This window comes from Lissotriton helveticus, chromosome 5_1, assembly GCF_964261635.1.
Source record: "Lissotriton helveticus chromosome 5_1, aLisHel1.1, whole genome shotgun sequence".
Taxonomy (NCBI): Eukaryota; Metazoa; Chordata; class Amphibia; order Caudata; family Salamandridae; genus Lissotriton; species Lissotriton helveticus.
Window position 1 is genome coordinate 1,000,968,700 of NC_136065.1, and position 23,528 is coordinate 1,000,992,227.

At 43.9% G+C, this 23,528-nt stretch overlaps 1 protein-coding gene across 1 annotated transcript in view; it reads left to right on the forward strand.

The window, feature by feature from the left end:
- The first annotated feature begins 4,484 nt into the window (after window positions 1-4,484).
- Window positions 4,485-23,528, forward strand: part of CLRN3 (clarin 3) — an 87,918-nt gene continuing 68,874 nt past the window's right edge. Inside the window, exon 1 of the mRNA XM_078643510.1 lies at window positions 4,485-4,882. Within this exon, the coding sequence (XP_078499636.1) occupies window positions 4,642-4,882 (241 nt within the window). The 5' untranslated portion in view covers window positions 4,485-4,641. The remainder of the gene's footprint in view (window positions 4,883-23,528) is intronic.

The window sequence follows — 23,528 nt, forward strand, 5'->3', positions numbered from 1 at the left end:
TAGGGTCTCAAGGAAATACGGAAGTGCGAGTAGGTGTCAGCCTAGTAAAGACTCCAGTGGAAGTCTTCCAGAATTGGAATAAATGTTTTGCATAAAGGTTCACACTTTCAAGAATAAAAGAAGCAGAGAGGTCTATACCCTTCTGTTAGAACTTGGGGTCTTTATTTGGCTGAGGTAGGAACCTTAATCCAAATAGGGACCTTTGCTTCTAGTCAGGGAAAGGAGGGACACACTCTTAGATAACCCCTGCTCACCCTCCGGTAGCTTGGCACGAGCAGCCAGGTTTATCTCAAAGGCAATGTGTAAAGTATTTACAACCACACTCCCAGTAACACAGTGATAACACCACAAATGGACACAACACTGATTTAGGAAAATAGCGGTATCTTTATCAAGAAGAAATACGATGAGACCAAACGATAAAAATATTCAGCATATGTGTATTCCTAATATTTCACTGAGCTGGTTATTAGGCCAACAATCACTTGTAGGTTCTTGCAGTATTAATGAGCAGTTCACGATGATCTAATGCGCTCCTAATTCAATGCTATGCAGTTCCTAATGTAGAAATAAGACTGTCCTTAATGCAAGTACTAATGCGGATCGTAAAACAAGTGATAATGCAGTTCGTAATGCAAGGACTAATGCGGATCGTAAAAGCAAGTAATAATGCAATTCGTAGTGCAAGTACCAATGTGGACCGTAAAAACAAGTAATAATACAGTTCGTAGTGCACATACTAATGCAGATCGTAAAAGCAATTTGACACCGATCGTGGTGCTAGTGAAGGTCTCTATGCCACTCTTGGCAGACTCACGGTCAGCAACTGCCAAAATATGCCCTCAATACTGTTACGAAGGAAACAAAGTGCAGCTCTACAATCTGACCCCGGTACTGCCACTCCTCGGCGAGTACGGGCCGCGATACTGACTTGAGCGGGGGCTCATCTGCAAAGATGGGAAAGGCCGAGAGCGGCCTCTCATACCACACACTCCACCCCAGGCGGCGACACACGCACGCTCGCTGAGCGTTACCTGGGGGGTGCAGTCTCTTTCTCCTCGCGGCTTGGGCCTCACGCTGTGCGACTTTGGGTTGGCGGCGGCTGCTCCTCTCAGGGAGAGTCGGGCTACCAGGCGACACCCTCGCAGCTGATCGGCTACCAGCGCGACTCCATTGATCTTGGGCAAAGGACCTCGGACCCACGATGGTGAAGGTTCACAGGTCTAACTTTGGCAAAGGCAGGCTTGGGCCGGCGGCGGTGATTTCTCATGGCTCCCTCTTGGGACGACGGTCTGGGCCGATGGTGATAATGATCACAGCACTTCTGGTCACTCTGTTGATCGAAGCAGAGAGCAAGACTGCTTTGGGGCACACGGTCACGGGGCAATTCTCACGAAGGTCTCCGGCTGCAAAAAGCATATGCACACAACGTCGCTGAGACACACTCGGAAACTTTTATGTCCTGAGTTTCCACAACAGGGAGCTAGCTCCTCTCGGGCCCTTGGACACAAGTTACTTCATGACACAGCACACAGCAAAGTCCTTTCAAGCAGGGGGGCACTGTACACAGCAAAGTCCCTTGCCCTCTCCTTAGTCAAATCAGCAAACTGCAGGCCAGCCCCAGAACACACAGCAAGGGCAGTCCTTCTCTTCAGTCTCTTCAGCATTCTTCTTTGGCAGAGGTTCCTCTTGATCACGAAATAGTCTCAATCCTTTTTAGGCTTGAGTTCAGTCTTCCTTTCAGGGGTTTCAGCTCTCACATTTATACCCTTAAATGCCTTTAAAGTCTTTGTGTTCTGGGGTTCTGAGCCCGGTCAAACCAGACCTGGGTGTCTTTCTGCCAGTGCACACCTTCTTCTTTTGATAGTGAGGGTCAGGCCCCCAGACGCACTACAGGAGGTGGAGCCCTGCTTTTGTGGCAGCAACGCAGTCCTTTTCACATCCAGGGGGCTACTCCTCCCCCACACCAAATGCAGGCCAGCCTGTTGCTGTCCCACCGACTCCTCTCTGGTGTCAGGACACTCCACCGACCCTGTCACATCCAAACCCAGACAGTCAATACACAACCAGGCAGAGGCACTCAGGATGGTTAAGACAAGAAACCAGCCACTTCTAAAATCGTGGTTTCTAAACACACAATTTAAAAACCATCTTCACAAAAAGATGTGTTATTAAATTCTTAGTTCATGCACACTAAACTCAATCTCTCCATCTTATGCCTATGGGAAGGGATGTATGATGATACAACGCGATCATTTAGATCACGGCACATTACATCGCTGTTTTTACAACGCAAGTCGTTACAACAACTTGCGCTGGAGGGTGCTGGACTTAGGAATAGTATGATTTACAATTCCAACTCCAGCCTACGTAACAGTAGGCAAGGTGTTGGAATAGTAAATCACACTATTCCTTAGTCTAGAGCGCCATCCAGCGCAAGTTGTTGTAACAACTTTCGTTGTAAAAACAGCGATGTAAATGTATTGCAGTGTTTTGACCGTGTTTTAAAAGTCGTTTTCCTGTGGGAAGATATGCTTGGATCATATGACACAGCATTCCCCATTCTGTCCTATGGGCAAGATGGCCTTGCAACAGTAAAAAATGAATTTGGCAGTATTTCACTGTCAGGACATGGTACACCCTTCATTACATGTCCTACCTTTCACATACAATGCACCCTGCCCAAGGGGGTACCTTGGGCCTCGTATAGGGGTGTCTGATGTGCATAAAAAGGGAAGGGTAAGGCCTGGCAAGTGGGTGCACTTGTCAGGACAACAAGGCAGTTAACAAACTGCACACAGGCACTGTAGTGGCAGGCCTGAGATCTCTTTTTAGGGTTACTTGTGTGGGTGGCACAATTAGTGCTGCGGGCCCACTAGTAGCATTTGCATTACCAGCCCTGGCACACATAGTGCACTTTACTATGGACTTTATTAGTAAGAGATACATACCAATTATGGGTAAACAATTACCATAACACTTTATACAAGGAGCACTTGCACTTTGACACTGATCAGCAGTGGCAAATTGCCCAAAACATCTAAGCCAGCAAAACGAAATTCATCAAAGCATCAAAAATAGAGGAGGTAGAGGCAAAAAGTCAGGGGTAATCAGGCCAAGAAATGCCAGGTCTAACACCTTCCAACACTGGTGTAACAAAACATTAGGGCCCCCCCAGCAAAGCATGTGGAGGGGTCCCCTCTGGACTCAATCGGGAGCTCTCCAGCCAGAGTATTGTGCTGAGGGGGGCTCCCACGCTCCAGGGGGCTGCGGAGGCCTATGTTACACCACCACCTTCTATGTCCATGGGAATCTGTTCCCTTCTAACAGTGTGAACGCTAATTAATAAAAAACAGAAACTTCAGCAAAAATCGTATCTCTTCTCACCCCTCCAGGAACCAATCACCTCTCTTCTTGTCCCATCCCACAAAACGTGCATAGTTGCTGCAACCTTGAAAATCCTTCATTTCTGATACGCGATGAATAGGAGACTTCCTCTGCTCATTAGATCTTCACATTTCTGCCAGGAATTCTATTCCCAGACCTTACTTTAAAGAAACGAATACACACAGTAAGGCTCCTTTTCTCTAGCTAATGAAACCTGGAGAACTCACCTTCAAAAGAAAGAGCACAATAACCAAGCAAAATACATTCCAAAATCACAAGGCCTTTAACTAAACATTCAAACGTGCACTTCAAATACGACTAAGACGTTATACCTGTGCACATATAACTCAAGAATAGATGCACATGTGAGGTAAAGGCATACATGATTACGCTTTCAAATATGACTTTCAGAATTTATGTAATCGTAAATTAAAATATAAATGCAAAACGTAAATACAGAATACATGTCTTCATATTAAACTGAACATTAGTGCACGTGTATAAAACTAATTTCTACAGTAAATAAATTTCATTCAGGCGCTTAAATGTTCACATGTTAATATTATTATGGCACACAGTAGATATAATATCAGAATTTAAATGCAAATAGCGCATTGATGAGGTGTAAGGGATGGACTCTAATTATCGTGCATCAAAATAATGAAACTAGTCTGACAGCTAGGAGAGATCGAGCAATTAAGCACTCTTTCCTTATTGAAGGGCACATTTCACAACAGTCATGCATAAGGAAGTTCTGAGTGTTTAAGCCGCGTACTGAAAGTGTATCTCCAGAACTTCCAGGTGAAATATTAGTTTTAGTTTATGGAAACAATCCGCACTCGGCTCTAATTGGCGCCCTCCGCTGCTGACAGATGATAAGCGACAAGAGAACCCACTAGCTGCAATGTACAAACAGGTACATTTTCATTGTATTTTTACTTTCATTTATGACCTATCGGTGGATGCTTATTTGTTTGGAAACAGGCAATAAAAGACTAGACTATTCATGGACATAGTAGTGACTTATTCCCGAATGTTCTGCTACACCGGGCTGCAGTCTCTATAGCAACACTTCTCTCCCGACCAAAGTCTAACCGCCTTTATTGCCTTGGTTGGTACAAAGTTTCCCTACATCCCATGAGAGGGAAATGAGCCGCTGAGACACATCTGGAGTCCTGGGCGCCTTCCTTTTCACAGCAGGGCTTTCGTAAAGAGGGAGACGGGCAGAACAGCTCCCCTCTAAAGGGCGTCACCATGCCGTCCAGGAAAAAGACCTCCATGTTCATGGCCGGCTTCCTCGCCAGTGTGGGGTCCTTCGTACTCGTTTGCACTTCCCTCGGAACACAGGACTGGGTGTCGAGCAGGATCGCGTTCACAGAATTATCTGCGAATAATGCTTCTGGGGGGTACGTCAGCTTAGCCTACGGGCTCTTTGAAGGCAAATCACAGACGATCTATGAATCTGGACTCGGCATACCAGAATCCACTTTTCAAGGTAATTATTCGCATTTTATTTTGTATGCTTTTACTTCTGGATTCCCAAGCTTTTGCCTGAAGTTCCAAAGTTACTCTTAAGCATTTATACATTGAGACTTGAAATTGATATTGTGTTGGGGTGAGTGGGGGAGGGGAGACCTTTATATTATTCTCTGCGACTGTCTGTAGGTCAGACCAGCCATTCGCCTGGCAATCCTGATTGACAGTTTTGAACATATCTGTATAGGAGGCCTATTTTCTGTTTATGTCCTACTTTAAAAAATAAATATAGCCAGGAATCAAGTTGTTTTCTGTATTTATCTCTAAAAACGAGCAAAATCGGAACTCAGGGAGCCCTAAATGTAACATATTCAGTAACATATTCAGTGAAAGTTCAACCAGTACACTCTTTTTTTAAACATTTTTTTTTTGCAATTCCATTATCAACACTTTTTATGGTACATATTTATTCTCAATTAGAGACATTTCTGTACAACAAAAGTATAAATGCTTCAATAGTTTATGGAGAATGGGACCAGAGTATAATTTCAAAGAGTCTCAAGAGGACTGGCGATTCCAAAATTAAGTCTGTGGGATGGTTATGCTTCGAAGGTGGACAGGAAGTTCACCACAATCTCCTTCATCTTGGCATCAGTCTGCTCTGAAATCTTTCCATCGGTCCTGATAGTGGCTAAAAGCTCCTGGTGCTGGATACGGATGTAAGCAACAAACACACTCTCAAACTTTGTGATCTTTGAAGGCTCCAATTTGTCCGGGTATCCTCTAACACCAGCACAGATTACTGTTACCTGCTCTTTATTTATTTATTTATTTAATATTTATTTATTAAAACACTTATAAAGCGCGAACGAAGGCCCTCGGGCATCTCGGCGCTGAGATTTCTGCAGTGTATAACCACCAAGGAGATTGAAGTATTATTGTTTAAAGAGCCAGGTCTTGAGCTGTTTGCGAAACATCCAGAGAGAGGTACTCTTTTTAATGGTCAGTGGGACAGTATTCCACAATTTCGGGGCGGCTACCAGGAATCTTCTGTCACCCCACGCTACCGATTTTGTGCGAGGTACCAGTAGTTCCTGTAAAGAAGATGAACGCAACGTTCTAGCAGGGTGGTAAGGGATGAGATTTTGGGTCAAGAAAGCAGGCCCTATATTGTGTAATGCTTTATATACCAGGCATAGGGACTTGAATTCGATCCTCTTTCTCACCGGCAGCCAATGCAGCTGTCTTATGGTGGTTGACACTGACTGGTATTTTGGAATGCGCCCAAGTAACCTAGCGGCAGCATTCTGAATGATCTGCATTTTTTGAAGCACCTTCTCTTGGGCGCCCAAGAACAAAGCGTTACAGTAGTCCAAGGTGGATAGAACCAGGTGCGTGACCAGGGTTTTACCAGCATTTTCAGGTAGGAATGGTAAGATTTTTTTTATGATCCGTAATTTATGAAAAGCAGAGGAGGAGATCTGGTTTGCATGAGGTAGGAAATTCAGGCGATTGTCGAACACCACCCCCAAGTTCCTCACCTTATCGGTCGGTGCCGGGGGCTGGCCCATGGATAAAGGCCACCAGGGTGAGGGCCATTCCGGGGATAATTTGCCAAAAATGACAACTTCCGATTTGTCGGAATTTAATTTCAGGCAATTGGCAGCCATCCAGCTCCCAATTGCCTGCATGCCCTGATTGAAATTACTGGCAATCTTAGGCCCATCGTTTTTGACTGCTAGGACCAACTGCGTGTCATCTGCGTAGGAGGTAAGGCTCATCCCATGTGCCTTGATGACTCTGGCAAGGTCCGACACATAAATGTTAAATAAAGTCGGACTAAGGGATGAGCCTTGGGGAACTCCGCATGGCAGTGACAAAGAAGGTGATTTGAACGGTCCGATGGTAACCACCTGAGACCTCCCCGCTAGAAATGAGGCGATGAGTCCTCTGGCGTTCCCTTGGATGCCCAAGCCACCGACACGGTCGACCAAGGTGACATGGTCGACCGTGTCGAATGCTGCAGATAGGTCCAGCAGAATAAGAACTGCTGTGCCTCCTTCATCCCGGATAGATCTAATATCGTCCGCTGCTTTAACCAAGGCCGTCTCTGTTCCGTGGAATTGGCGAAAGCCAAACTGTGATTCGTCCAGTAACCTATTTTCCTCGACAAAGGAGGATAGTTGAAAATTCATAAATTTTTCAACTACTTTCGCTAAGAGAGGCAAACTAGCGATAGGACGATAACTTTTAGGATCATCCTTGTCTAGGTTGGGTTTTTTGAGGAGGGGTTTTACAAGTGTCCTTTTTAGAAACTCTGGGTAGATACCCGTGCTGAACACAGAATTGCAGATCGTGGTTATGGACGGAAGAACAGTTTCAATAATCGGGCGTAGGGTTTTCAGGGGACATGGGTCCGATGCAGAGCCTGATTTGATGGATGATATGATATTTCGTACCTGAGGAATATCTACTTCTATGAACTGCAATAAGTTAGGACCATTATGTGACGGGGAAAAAGTGTGGCGAGTGATTGCATTATTAGCGAAGACACTGTAAATGTCCTCAACTTTGGTAAAGAAAAAATTTGCAAGGTCATTACAAAGCGATTGGGAAGGGGGAGGGGTCAAATCAGAAGAAAACCCAGCTAACTGTTTGGTGGTTTCAAACAAAAGTTTTCTGGAATTTTTAGCTAGTTCTATTTTTTCACAGTAATATTTTTTCTTTGCCTCACAGATTAAAATTTTGTATTTGGCCATTGCATCTTTATACTTAGTTTTGGCTTCATCAGTATAATCTTTCCGCCAGTGCCTCTCACAGTTCCTACACAGTTGCTTCTGGCTGCGCAGCTCAGCAGAGTACCATGGCGCTGACGGGGCAGATCTGTTACGGGATCGTTGTTTGGTCTGAACCAGTTCCGAGGCTGCCGAGCTTACCCATTCATGGTATTGGGACATTGCGATGTTAGGATTAGTGGATAATAACGGGGTAGTATCAGTGAGGTTTGCTTGTAACCTAGAGATGTCTATGTCGTCCCATGCCAAATAAGGTTGACGGGGGTTGGTACCCAATTTGCCATTGGGAGAGTCCTGTGCTGACAGTGAAGCCAGAATAAGATGGTGGTCAGTCCATGTCAGAGGAAGTATTTGGGTGACTTGTATACCCCCTGTATTAGTGAATATGCCATCCAGGGAGTGGCCCCCATCATGCGTGGGAGACATGACCAGAGGGTAAAGGCCGAAAGTGGTCATATCTGCTAAAAGAGTAGCCGTATCTGGATTTTCAGGCAAATCAAAATGAAAGTTAAAATCGCCTAAGATCGTGAGAGATTTTTCGAGGGCAAATACTTCCAATAGAGATCTAAAATCTGAAATGAATTCATTCCTGGGCCCCGGAGGGCGGTATAGAAGGATGCCTTTAAATGTATAAGTTGGGGACAGATTAATGGCAAATTCTAGGGCTTCGCAGGAGGATCGGGTGATCATTTTAGTCCTGACAGAAAAAGTATCCCGTGCGATGATAGCTATGCCACCACCTTTTTTCTTCAGTTGTCTGTCCAGTCTGTGTATAACATACCCGCTAGGTAAAGCAATCACTACATCAGGACTGGACGCTTCGTCCATCCAGGTTTCGGTTATGAAAAGTAGGTCAATATTGTAGTCATTGAGCAGCTCATGGATGTCCTGACGATGTTTAACTGCTGAACGGACATTAGAGAGGGCAATATTGTACGCTTTCATATTACTTTTCATGTTGCCGAGGGGGATTTTATGGGCGGAAGGTATGGGTGTTTTACAGCCCCCGCAGCATGAGACCGCACTAGAAGGCAAGGAATAGGGGTTTGAGATTGTGCACGCCTGAAGGATCGGGGGACGTAGCTGTCGAAGCTGGAGGGAGGAGTAGTAACCTCCTGGTGGTAGTGGGTTAGAGCCAGGGGGGATGGCCCTAGGCCCGGGCCAGGCGCGGACGGGCGCAGACGGGCTTGCCTTTGGCGCGCCTTTGGCGCGCCGCCGGCGCGCCCGCTGCGCCCGCCCGCTGCGCGGTCGGCTAAGTCCCTTTCTTATATCCATGGTAAATGGGGCATGGGAGAAAGGAGGGGGCGTGGGGGGGTGGGAGGGGCGCCGAGCAATCCGGCCCGCCTTCCCAATCTAAAATGGCGCCTAAAGTGATGCTCAGGGGTTCCCAGCGCCTGGAAAAGCGGCTTGAAGGGATGTAAAGGGCCTCGGCGATGTAATCTCGTCTCGAGGTCGATTCAGGGATAAAAACGATCTATTTAAAATATTATACACAATTTTAAGAAAAAATATGATTCTTTACTAAATCACCTTTTAAAATATCCCAGCGTGCAAGGGAGCACAGAGTACCTCCGGCTTCCGCCTCAGAGGTGAAATCACAGCAAAATCACTGTTAGTAGCAATGCCTCGCCCTTAAATATCCAAGGGGAGTGGGAGGGGCGCCGAGCAATCCGGCCCGCCTTCCCAATCTAAAATGGCGCCTAAAGTGATGCTCAGGGGTTCCCAGCGCCTGGAAAAGCGGCTTGAAGGGATGTAAAGGGCCTCGGCGATGTAATCTCGTCTCGAGGTCGATTCAGGGATAAAAACGATCTATTTAAAATATTATACACAATTTTAAGAAAAAATATGATTCTTTACTAAATCACCTTTTAAAATATCCCAGCGTGCAAGGGAGCCCAGAGTACCTCCGGCTTCCGCCTCAGAGGTGAAATCACAGCAAAATCACTGTTAGTAGCAATGCCTCGCCCTTAAATATCCAAGGGGAGTGGGAGGGGCGCCGAGCAATCCGGCCTGCCTTCCCAATCTAAAATGGCGCCTAAAGTGATGCTCAGGGGTTCCCAGCGCCTGGAAAAGCGGCTTGAAGGGATGTAAAGGGCCTCGGCGATGTAATCTCGTCTCGAGGTCGATTCAGGGATAAAAACGATCTATTTAAAATATTATACACAATTTTAAGAAAAAATATGATTCTTTACTAAATCACCTTTTAAAATATCCCAGCGTGCAAGGGAGCACAGAGTACCTCCGGCTTCCGCCTCAGAGGTGAAATCACAGCAAAATCTTTCTTCTATGGCCATAGGGACCTATTGACCTTGCTTCAGCAGTTCTGTCAGATGCACACCATGATTCAGCAGCTGTTGTGTAGCAGCATCAAGATCAGAGTCAAATTGAGCAAAAGCTGCAACCTCGCAGTGCTGGCCAAGCTCCAACTTCATCGAACCGGCCACCTGTTTCATGGCTTTAGTCTGAGCAGCAGATCCACCATGGGATACAGAGAGCCCTAACATTGATGGCAGGGTGGATACCCTTGTAAAACAATTCAGTTTCCTAAAAGATCTGCCAGTCAGTGGTGAGATTACATTTGTTGGAATGTAGGCAGACACATCTTCTGCTTGGGTCTCAATCACAGGCAGGGCAGTCAGAGAAGCACCTCCAAACTGATCGTTCATTTTGGCCGCTCATTCCAACAGACGAGAGTGCTGGTAGAACACATTGCCGGGATAAGCCTCACGGCCTGGGGGTGACGCAGCCGCAGGAACATTTGATGGTAGGCGACAGCCTATTTGGATAAATCATCGTAGATGATCAATGCATGTTTGCCTTTATCCCTGAAGTATTCCCCCATGGAGCAGCCAGAGTAAGGAGCCAGGTACTGAAGAGGAGCAGCATCAGAAGCAGCGGCAGAAACTACAATGGTGTACTTCATGGCATCTGCATCGGTGAGTCTCTTGACCAGTTGAGCTACTGTGGATCTTTTCTGACCAATGGCAACATAAATACAGTAAAGTTTTCATTTTTTATTTTGTTCCATCGTTAAATCTCTTCTGGTTAATGATGGTATCAATAGCAATTGAGGCTTTACCAGTCTGCCTGTCGCCAATAATCAACTCACGCTGACTACGGCCAATGGGTACCAAACTGTCAACAGCTTTAACACCAGTCTGCATTGGCTCTCGGACAGAGATCTTGCGAAGGATTCCAGTTGCCTTCAGACCAACTCTTCTGCGGGTGTTGTTGCGAGTGGCCCCTTTGCATCAATTGCCCATAGCGTCTACAACATGGCGAAGCAGTTCAAGACCATCAGGAACATCGACAATGGCTCCTGTTCTCTTCACAATTTCACCTTCGGTTATCAGTTTATCATTACCAAACACGACCACACCTACGTTGTACAACCAGTACGCTCTAATGGGGCTACTCACATAGGTAAGTTAGACTTGTGGGTAGTCTACGTGTATAATCTTACTCTTACACTTCTGAGTAACTTTACCACTTTTGACAATTCACAAAATCTGAGTGTAAAGTTACTCAAAAGTGTAGACCTACACCACTCCACCCCTGAAAATGGAGTGAAGCCTAACTTACAGGTGTAAGTTACTACAAAAACAAACGGTTTTAGGTCAAGCAACACACATGGACAATCACTTATAGTGTAACAACTTCCAATAAAAACCAATGGAAACATGGACTTAAATGTTAACATTTGAAAATATAAATACTTATCATTTAATGGTAAAATATATTTTTAATTTAATTGTAAACTATTGTAATGTTTTAAATAAAAAAGTAGTGATAAATTTTTATTAAATATAGACATAATACTTTAAATTAATATTATGCATTACTTTTATTCATTTTTAATGCATAATAAAAATGTCACTTTGTATATTAGGGAGGAATTTAGTTTTTAACCTAACTTTAAGAAAAATATGTTTAATGCAATTTAACGTATTTTAATTACGTTTTTTATTCAAAATGTAATTAATAATGCTGCAGCATTTTCTCTTTTGTACTACATTTAAAATAAATATATAAAACAAACTTTCTCCAAGTTGAAAAAAACTGTTTTACCCTTCCCTATTCTTTACTGGATGGAGATCTCTGCCAGCAGGGTGGAGATCTACCTATGCTAAAGTATAGACAACTTCTCCCTATACTTTTCCATACAGCGATCACATCTTTGATTGCAATGTCTATATGTGGTTAAGTATAGGAATAAGTAAAAAAAATGATTCAACATATTAAAAGTTTGTTGAAATATTTCTTATGTAAAATATGAACATTCATTATTTTTAGCTATTTATTGTAATCATAGAACTAAATACCTATGTTTTAAATTCTTAATTTAACATTAAGGGCCTCATTATGATTGCGGTGAATCCGCATACTCCTGGCCGGCAGAAGCCACCGCCGGCCCGGAGTATGCGGATTCACCGCTGCAGCCACATAGAACACCCACCGCCAGATTAGGATGGCGGTGGGATTGCGGTTGGACCAGCGGCGGACGGCAGGTCCGTCCGCCGCTGATCCGCGGTGTGGGAGGGCTATTTGGTGACGGTGTCTGCAAGAGACCGTCAGCCAAATTAAGATTTGCACGGAGACATGCTTTTCCGCGGCGGCTTTTCCGCCGTGGAAAAGCATGTGGACTTTTGCTTTTGGGGGCCCGTTGCGGGCCCCCAGGGTGTTGGGGGGTGGGGGGTGCACATGGGGGGTACCTATGGTACCCCCCAACATTTACATGCACAAAGCGGCAGGCACCGCACGGTGCCTGCCGCTTTGTGCATGTAAATGTAATACATGCATTTTTAACATTGCGGTGGGTGCTGCTTGAAGCAGCACCCGCCGCAATGTTATTAATACAGGATGTGACCGCCACCCTGGCGGTCACATCGTAATTTGCATGGAGGGACCGCCGCTGCCCCTGTGGACGGTCCCTCCTACTCTATGGTGGCGGACGGACTCAGGTCCGTCCGCCATCATAATCGGCCCCTAAATTAGTTAAAATATAATCAATTCCCCATTAAATTAATGTTTCTGAAGCTTAACTAAATACATTTATTCCCACCTAAAGTAAAACAAATATTATGCATTATTAATGATTAAAAGTAATGTGTCAAAATAATTAAAAGTAATTTACTTATATTTATTAACATTTATTTTTGCATTCATTTGTAAATGCAAAGCCATTAAAATATTTTTATAATTTTCATTTATTTTCCACCATTACATATTATATATATATATTTTTAAATGTTTAATTACTATTAATACTTAATTTAATTTAACATGATTTCCTTTGTGGTTTTACTTTATGTCCCTAACTTCATTATTTTCTATGGTAGGGTGTTGCAGTAGCAGTGGTTGGCTATGTGCAATGCTGGATGTACTCCATTTCCGAGCTGGAGTACTTTACTGTTGTTTTGGGTTTTTTGGCTGTAGTAACTTTAGAAGTGCAGTTTGTGATTAGGAATGGCTTTCGTTTTTGCACCTTGGAAAAGGCAACATCCAGCGACATGGCCTATGCTCATGTCTGAACATAAGTGAATATGCTGTCTGCCACACCTGCATCCGTTGCTCAGCTGTTGAATGAACAGCTGAAACCAAGCTGTGGTGTCTGATTAGTGAACATCTAGCATAGTAACATGCACATTCTATGATACCAGTATGGAATGCCTGCCATCACAATGGAATCAGAAAGACCGTGAACAGGGTGGCACATAAAGATATAGACATGACATGGGTGATTCTAGAGAAACTTAAACACTTACTCCCCAAACCTTCAAAAAACCTGTTCATAGAGAATAAAGATGGGTGTACCGATTGAGAACATGGGAGAAGGGGCTAAACGTTGAAATACCATGGTTACAATTAGTTTAAAGACCTAATTGCATATGATTACAACACTATAAGGCAGTCTTGATCCACCAAGATGCATTATGTCTTATATAAACTCTGGATAACGGACATACATTTACATCTGTACTACATCATATTAATAAAGTCTGTGCAGCGCATGCACACTCACATTGGATGCATGGGGTACACCGGTACATCTCGGTAAACACTCATAATGACTCGTATTTTCTAAATCCCATGACTATCCCTAATAATGCCAACGGAGCATATTTTATTTGTCATACAATTGATTTGTTTTTTTTAATCACAGTGTAGGAGATCGAGACCCACATGCAGAGAGAAATCAGCACTCAGGGTGAAACAACTACCAAACATTGAAAAGCAATAGGACTGACTGGACCATTGTCTGGGACCACAAGTCCCATGAGCATCCGAGGTAGGGACCGTGTGTGGTCCCCCATGGGTGCCGCCTTTATGACATCACTAATCATAGCCACACCATGCAGGAAGGCCCTCATCCAGGGAACAGGACCCATATATATTGGGGCTCTCCCAGCCGGTGGGCTTTGACCGAGTAATTTACGAGTCCGGGACTACGAGTACCATGAACCTTAAATGGACGACCAGGATTGGCCAGTTTGATATGCTGCTGTATTGATGTCAGGACCGATGTTGTGTAGAGAAGCATACCAAGCACTGTCTTAGAAATGCCGCCACAGGTGAAGGCAATTGCCCCTCAGCGGTTAGGCATTATGAGTGACTACAGCTGCGATTTCAATCGGCATGAAGACTCCCTATAAATATGCATCCCGACCCTCCTCCTCACGTCCGGATGAAGGAGCAGACACGATCAAGTTTCTTGAAAAGAACACACCCTGACAAAGTAAGAGGGTGGATGTGTCGGGGATTTTGAATCCCATGATGTATTTTACTGCAAATGGGGGTAGATGCTATAACTGGCTGATGGTGAAGTCCTTTCCATTGTTACTTTTAGAGTGTGACTACAGGGGTTCCTGAGCCCTTCCTTCATGGGGAACAGATGAACAGATACTGGGTTACGATTGTGAGCAGGTCTCACAACTCGATAAAAAAATTGTTTCTGATTATCTCACATGTGCAGTGACACTTCTCACCGAGCATGAACATGTTGCATGCTGATGGTTAGCTATGATTGTACATATCCGTGATCTACACTAGGCGATATCTCAATATTATCTTTATCTGTTACAGGTACTTATAGGTCAAATACAAAAGAGGTTGACACAGGTCACCCTTTCTCTTAGTAGTGGCATAATTAGTGTATATTTGCCATACCAGGATCCCGTGTTTCCATCCTGAGGAATGCCATGGACTCACATGAGCCACCAGGCAGAAACAGGTTAATGGTACAAGTGTCATTTCTAGTAAATATAAAGGTTGGTTCAGGATGTCACATTGGTGTTTAGTTTATCTAGATCACGGGCCCGTTCTTAGATAGCAGTGCCTCCCTGACTCCGGGTGAAGGCCCGCTCTCCATCAAACTGGGTTTATGGAGAGCATGGGTTGTCCTATGATGAAGCATGAGTCCTGGTGGTGTCTGAGGACATCCTGTCATATTTTTGTGTATGTCCAACAACGGATGCTATGTTGAGTAGAAGCATGAGGGATATATAATTGAAAAATTAAATCTCGCGTGGCTCTTTTGTGTTAAATCAAAGGCAGGGAGCACACTTGAAAAAATATTGGATTGTATTTGATAGGTTCCCTGTAAAAATTCTGGGGCAAGTTTACTAAGATTTTGTGCCAGATGTATCAAGATACCCTTTTGCTATTCTCAAATAGCGATTTTTAAGGAATAGCTATTTGAGAATCGCAAAATGGTATGTATGTAGAAATTCGCTATTTTTTAGCGATTTCTTAAAATTCCTTAATTGCGATTAGCAAATTGCTAATCGCAATTAAGGAATAATTTCCCATTCATTTCTATGGGCCAGGAGGCCCAAAGGAATGATTGTGAAATTATTCTCAATTTGCGATTCGCAATTTGCTAATCGCAAATTGAGAATAATTTTAAGGGTGCAAGGGTGTCTTTTGGACACCCTGCTGCACCTCTGAAATTGACATGTGTGCGCATATGGCGTACATACATGCCCTAAGGGCATGTATGTGCGCCACAGGCCACCTTCACAAATGCAAAAAAGTGCATTTGTGAAAGAATTCGCATATTACCACCATCTTCAAGTTGGTGGTAATTTGCATTTCTTAAGGAGGAGTCGCAAAAATAAATGTTTGATGCATAGCATTTAAGGAATCGCAAAATTGCGATTCCTTAAATGCTTGAGCAAAATAAGGAATCGCAATTTTTGCGATTCCTTATTTTGCGACTGTGCACATACATACCAAAACACAGTATGCGATTCGCAAACGCCGGAATTCTGCGAATTCCGGCGTTTGCGAATCGCAAACGGATTCATACATCTGGCCCCTTGTATCTGAGTTGTATTCATTTTGTGGTGCTACCCCAATGCAAAATCATTTTTGTTACTTACAAAACCATGCAAAGCCACATTGGGAAGGCGTTCCCTGGGTGGAAAATGGGCATTCACATGCATCCACTCATGAATGTTGGAGCTTTTTTCAAATTTAGAAAGATTTACAAACCTGGTAATGTATCAGAATGCGACTCCTCTCCATTTAGGCATGACAAGGAGAAATGTCTTTATTTCTCCTTGTTATTTCCTCTTTCCAGGTGTGCTGCATTTTGCAGTACACATAGAAAGAGGAAAATGCTGTTAAGGATTGTTTTCATGCAGGAGCGGTCTCTTCCTGCACAAGCAAAATCCTGCCTGCAATGCACTGTGGTGCAAAGGGGCCTGTGTTTTAGCGCTAAGCAGCACACAGTTTGCCATCTCTAGGAGGCAATAGAAATGCATCATATCTTAGTTATTATGGCACATCTCAGGCCCAGGCTGGCGTAAGGTGCATGATTCTAAAAGAGCAGAGCTCTGCAAACATTCTCTCTGACAAATGCAGATTTTCCAAATAGTTTTTCATTCCCAGGAAATGGTCCATGTGCCCCGTTCTACATGTTACTCCAGTTTGCTGGCATCTCTGTATTTCCTCTGAAGTCCAATATACTGCACATTCACACACTATGTTGCAGAGCTTCCTCCAATTAAACTGCTCAGGTTTCAGGTAACCCTTCGCAGATTGCCAGGTTGTCTAAAGTTAAGAAAAGCTGTGAAAGTCTGAGTCTATTTAAGCAGCGCACAAAAGAAAAAGAAAATGATAATAACAAGACATTATAATCATTTTATTTTTCTATGCAGAACTCAGAGCCAAGTGGGGGCGGGGTTGGGCTTTATGGCACCAAACAGAGTGAGGAATGGTTTGCACTCCTCTAAGTGCACATGACAGTTTGGTCAGCCCTCAGACCCAGCCAAACTGTCATGCGCACTTGGCATGTTCCACAAGAACATGCCTAGCCTCCCCAGGCACTGCCTGAGCATCCAAACAGGACGCTCAGACTAATCAGGACACTGCTTCCGCAGCGCCATGATTGGCTGGGAGAGCCCGGAAGACTGAGTGCTTCTGGTGCTGTAGCAGACCTGAAGAGGAAGAAAGAGAGGTGGCGGTGGCGCGGCGGCGAAGGAAAAGGTATGTTTATTTTTTTGTTATTATTATATTTTTTAATCCATTTCCACCAACTACCTCCGTTGCGAGGCAGCCACCACTGGTCTCTCCACATTGAACTGCCAAACTGTATTTTACTGAACCCCTCCGCTGCGCGAACGTTCCGCGCTGGTGCGGAACGTTCTATTGCGTGGGCGGGGCCGGAACGTTCAGCGGACGTGCGAGGTAGTGCACGCGACGTCCGCTGAACGTGGCCAGCACTGAAGAGGTTAAACCCAGGGCCAAGAAACTCATGGGTAAATGATGTGCTAAACAAACGCCATAGGCAGGTTTGAAAAACAACTTTTTCTTTATTTCCCACTGGTGAGTCCAACCTAAGATATCCATGCAGTGGTGAGACACAAACTTTGGTGATGTCAACTCTTTCATTGTAGGAGGGCATTGCCCACGTACAGCCCAGATGTTCTATACACAGGCCACCATAAGTTCCTGGGATTGATGTCTTGGTATGCAAATTGGAATCTTTTGTAGCCACTCTGTGCTAGGGTGTTTTGTGTTTGTGTGTTTTTGTGCATATACACTGTACTGGGCTACACATGGTCCCAGAATGTGTGTGTGTGGCAAAAGGAAAACTGTCTGCAGATGGACATTTGGATGGATCTAGTTGTCTGAGTAATATGATAGATACTGTTTGAATGACACTGTATCGTAGGGCGTGAGGCTCACAAATGAGCATGGCAGGCCACCTGTGGGGAGAAGGAAAAGCCGAGGTATGGGCTGTGCGCATTAGGAAATGCTCTGCTATTATCTGGAGGGCGCCTTGCATGCTGAATCATGAGATGGTATGAGACAAACCCTAGCATGGAGAAGTGAAATAAAAAAACCTCAACTGATATGGAAACTATCAGAACCAGAGCAAGGGTTCTGCAGTAAAACAGAAACTGGAAGTAAATTCAAAAGGCCTGTGGGCCGGAAAGGAAATAGAAAATGAATAACACTTAACGAAAATACAGCTGCACTGTTTCAACGGGCATAAGCTCCTTTTAATGCCTTCTTGTCTCATCCATAGTTGCACTGGAACAAGGGGGCACCTGATAAGAGTGCATTATCTGAGTACCCTTTTAGAATCTGCAAGCAAGGTAAAATTCTCATCCCATAACACCCTTTCGTAATTCCTGACATTATCAGAATTAAAAGACCAGATGTAAATACAGCCCTCTGGAATCCAGATGTGGGCCATCATGAGGTTACACACAGGTAGAAGTCCCATTGTAGCTCTTTCAGGACTCTCTTCTCTCACCCCAGCAACACTACAGGTTCATGCCTCTGTACCAATCTGCTCTCTTCAACCATTTCTTGGAAGTGGATTCAAATCCTACGCCTCAGTTGCTTGACATTTACTCTGGAGAGTATCATGTATTACAAACATGTTCTAATAAAATACATTTCACAAACAAACTTGCAGATTTGTTTTATGTGCAAGCTGGCGTAGTGTCAATGAATCTAGATGAGAATCAATAGCTGGTGATATCTTGATCACTTAAAACTCGGAATTACATTAAAAAAAAGCATTCTAAAATTTGTATTACCTTCTAGAGATTGTTATATTATTTTTCTGAGGACTCAGGTAGGGAAAGGCAAGCTTTTGGCTGGGACAGCCTTATTGAAAGTCAGAACGTTCTGTCTCTGGTACTGATACATAGGAAATATTCTGTTTTGCTCCATCATAAGAAATGGAATGTAAGAAGTAAGACCTGTATAAAAAAATGAATTGTTATTTGAGGTCAAGAACATTTTGGTAAGACTGATATATACACACTGTTTAGCACACTCTACTATGGTTATCATGGATATGAAATGCACGGCCATCCTACCTGGAAGATGGCTGCTTGCTTTGACAAAACCTGAGCACACCTCTTTAAGGCCCCCCTTTCCTCTCTATCTGCCTGTCGCTGTTCTGTAAATAATAAAGAGAAACAGATTACAATATCTACTGATTGTATTGTATTTGTATAAGCTCATAACCCTCTAGTTGGTGCAGTGTTTTATCCTAGGGCCTCTCTTCATGACTTTGAAGCCTACCGAGCTCTAAAGAAGCACGTAGAAAAATAACAATAGGATCTGCTTCTGTGTCGAATGTGGGTACTGTGGTGTTATGGGGTTAGAATATATCCATCATATTGAGGAGAAGCTTTCTGAAACATCTCATCCACCTGTTTAATTAAGGGACAGCTCCACTACCAATTTGAACTTTGAGCACCAAAGGATGCAAGCTCTCTGTTCTGTGTGGCAGAACCATCAGGCAGAGGAACATCACATTGGCACTGTCGCCATCATGGGTTTCTCTGTCTTGGATGAATTCACTTTGTCCGGGTGATTAATAACCCCAATAAACCCACTCCATTAGTAATTCTGGCTGCTGTCACCTGCACTCACCTGATATGTTTGGCTTCTGTGACTTGCGGCAACCTCAAATCAGAGCAGGCTTTGTTGCATAGAGCAGTCTGACAATAGTTGCTTCTGTTTGAGAAATGCAAGCACAGTGTACCTCCACAGCACTTTTCCAACTCCATCTCACATTTTCGAACCCCTCTTGAATTCTCACGGACTGCAGTGTCTAAGTTATACTGTAGTATGGAGTTCAATAGGGTAAATATATCTATATACGTGAAAGCCTTGATGGGGCTCCCTGGCACCCTTGATGTGTGTTGAAATCTGAGGGTAAGGTCTTCATATAAGAGTCTACAGCCATTCAACTAGGATGTACGTTCTTTAGTCCCTTCGGTTACATCAAGAGCAGGCAGATCCCATAAGGGCTCCATCTTATCCCCAACTGCAACTCTTTCCTAGCTTTTACTTCAGACTACGCACCAAGAATCTATTGCATCCTTCTCTCTCAGCATTCCGGACACCAGTTCAGACACAGCGGGAATGGGGCTGCAGGATACTACATACCTTTCTTCTTTAAAAACAACAAATCAATAAACAGCCATTCCCACAAAGTCCGCCCGCCATCCTAATGGGGCCCTAATGGGGCCCTAAGTGTCTATTTCTACCTGTTGGCAGAACTCAATGGAATCATGCTGAGTTTTTATGTAACTTCTGCAGAGTTAAATTCCGCAAGTTCCACCCACCCCTTGTGAAAACTGCAGTTTGCCCAGTCAACATAAACTCTTTTGATAACTCAAAACCTTCCGTCTAAATTACAATAGGTCACCCCTATGTTGGCCTTTTAGTCCAGAAGGAAGGATGTATGGTATTTAAAATTATGACATGTAGAAAATTAATGTTAACATGTCATCACAGTGACTAGCACCCACTGTTTTCTCTGTAGGAAGGTTGTCTGGCCCATAGAGAAACACTGGGAAGCAATATTAAATATTAATTTCTCATAGTAGGGACCAGCAAGAAAAAATTATTCAACAACTCATTTTAATATTTATCAAAAGCGTAACTCAGTGTTGAAGTAGGATAACAATGAAGAAAAAGTTACTTTTAGAAAGTTACCATTTCCCTGCCTGAGACTCCAGAGGACTAATTTACAAGAACCTTTCAACTATCACCCAGTTGGTGAAAGGCCTTGAATTACTAATGAAAACTGCTTCCAGAGCAGAGACAAAGACTTGGATGTGGGTAGTTATTTTTGTTCCTCTAGCGCTCAGGAAGTTAATTTACTTCAAAGGGCCTCCCCTGTCATAGGCAGATATCAAATGACAACAGGACAGGCCCCTTCCTTTCCCCCCGTCAGACATGCACCAATCCTAGTGAGAGTGGAGATACCCCCAGAACTGGTTTGAAATGACCACAGAAGAGGGTCTTCTCAATACCCTGGCTACACCTCTGGGTGAGCTCTGCAACAGGGGAGAAAGGTTTCACCATTTTAGAGTTTACATGCTAGGGTCACTATGGTATTGTTTCCAGTAGGGAAGATAGGAAATGCTGTAAACAGCGGGTAGGGTTAAACCTGGGAACTTATGCCTCATTGGTTAGGGAGGGGCCAGGAGTCAACCCCACATTCAAAATAGTGGCATGCATAAATGTGGCATCTCCTGGCACCCTCTTCAGAAAAACAGAAGAGGAATGGACTTGCTGTATGTGACCTAAGTGAAGCCTTAAAGGTTTGGACCTGCTCCCTCTTCTACCTAGGACAAAGACGTGGACACCAAGAGTCAGAAGACTAACCTCCTGTTCAAACTACACAGACAAACCATGCTACAAGAGGCTTTCCTGAAACTGCCCAGCTGCCCATCTGCAACTTGTCCTGCCCTGGAGCCTGCGGTAGCCTTTGCTGGAGGGAGTCCTGACCCTGAAGTGCTATTTCTGAGGTCCTAGAACCCTTTTCTGTGTGTGGCTAGATTTCTCCTACCACTCCTGAAAACCTGAAGCTTAAAAACATTTTGACTTCAAGTACTCCAGAGGACAGTGACAAACTTCTAAAGCCAAAGCCCACCCAAGGTGCGGTGCCACTGGACTGAAGATTAAGGGTTCTCCTACTCCAAACTTCTCTGCAGCAGCAAATCCAATTCCAAGAGACCTTGCAGAGAAGGTATCGGCCTCATAGTGCCCTCTGAATCTACAGCCTGCAGCTTTGCCCCTCTAAAGGATTTCAAGCTCCGAAAAAGTGACTAAGTGTGAATGTAGAAATCTTGACTGGGCCAAGGCATCAAAATAATCTTGCCTATGAGAGGACATCCCTGGGTGAAAAATTTGAATTTCTCCCACTCTAAGCTTTTCCCACTAAAACTAACGGCTTCACCTAACCGTGTCCAACAGTCATCCGAGTGGTAGAGCCCTCTTCAGCTGCAGCCTACTGCCTTGCATTGGTTAAGATTTTTGACTTCCATCTTTAAGACTAAGTCCCAAGGTGAAACCTCTTACCTGGTTGAGACTGTTTTGTGCCACTGACCTGTGCATCATCATGGTTGGCCTCAAATCACACTTAGGAAGCTCTATCTATTTTTCTATCTAAAACTTTAGAATTTCATATTTCCTGGTCATCTTTTGGGATTTTTGTCATTTTATCCATTAAATTGAATTTTTTTTGTTTTGACATAATTACTGTTTTGGTACTACATCAACGCTTACACATCACCCTAGGATAAGCCTATCTGCTCTCTGCCATACTTATCAGAGGGGTAGGGGGGTTTGGGCTCATAATAATTTAGTGACTTGGAGGGTTCACCCTGACAAGGATTGTGATTATTACTCAAGGTGGGTAGTCACCCGCTCTCTTGACTAATAACCCAATTTCTTACATTGGATTTTAGCGGTGGGATCCAGGACTTTTGTCTGCAGAACCAGTGATTAAAGTTAAAATTGAAAATTCCTTTTTAAACAGCAAAAAAATCACTTTTTGGATTTTTACTTGACTTAGATTTATTTTGGGTAATTTTCTTATTTTTCCTAAATTCATTCCATCCTTCAATTTTTGCCTCTTAAACTTTTTAAAACATGGCGGTAGATCTGACCGGTGTGGAGAACCTAATCATGGCAGAGATAAGCAAGATGTACACAGAAAGGGGGCTGAGGCTAAGCAGAGTGTCCAAAAAAGAGGACTAGCAAATTGCAGCCAGAGCTTGGGAAGATATCTGGCTGCTACAATCCACCTCAAAGGATACTGAGGCACAGATGGAAGACAAAGATGAGGATGAAAATAAGGCAGCTCCAGAATCAGAGGAGTGTGTAACCCCAGGGGCAGCCTCACTTGCATTGAGGGGCCATGAGAGGAGCCAGTGCAAGATGGACTTGAGGTTCCAGAGGGCCTGTGAATCCATTGATAATATTGGCAGTGATACTGAAGCGTCTAGGCGGTAAACATAAAGTCCACATCCCCAAAGACCAGGTGCTAATTATGTGGTGGGGATGACATTGATAAGATAAGTGGGTTGCACTTTAAATGGTGGCTTTATAGATACATTGAGTCTCAGAGAAATACTAGGGGGTTTGACTATAAAAGAGCATGCCCATTGTTGAAAAGGTTACACTATTGGACCTCTAGATGCATCAGACTAAGTTACATGAAAGAGGCCCTCATCCCCAAATTTGGTCTAACACCAAATAGGTATTTTCTATAGTTCAGATAGTGAGAACCAGGTACACCACTCATGGGTAGATTCTGTATACTAAAGGATTGTGATGGGCTGTACAATTTCTTTATAAGGGAGCACATCTTGAGTAATTGCTTTACAGATTTGCACCAGCACATGATAGATTCCAAGCTAACTCTACTCAGAGAGCGTGGGACATAAGTTGACCTTTGGCTCAGACCCAGAGTGTCCAAAACGGTACCTTAGGTAAATGCAAGAGAGATTGTTTGCGCACTAGCTAACACTATGAAATACAGTGTCACTTGCAGAATAACGACTAACCTGATTTGTCAGAATCCACAGGAGCGAAGAGTAGTCC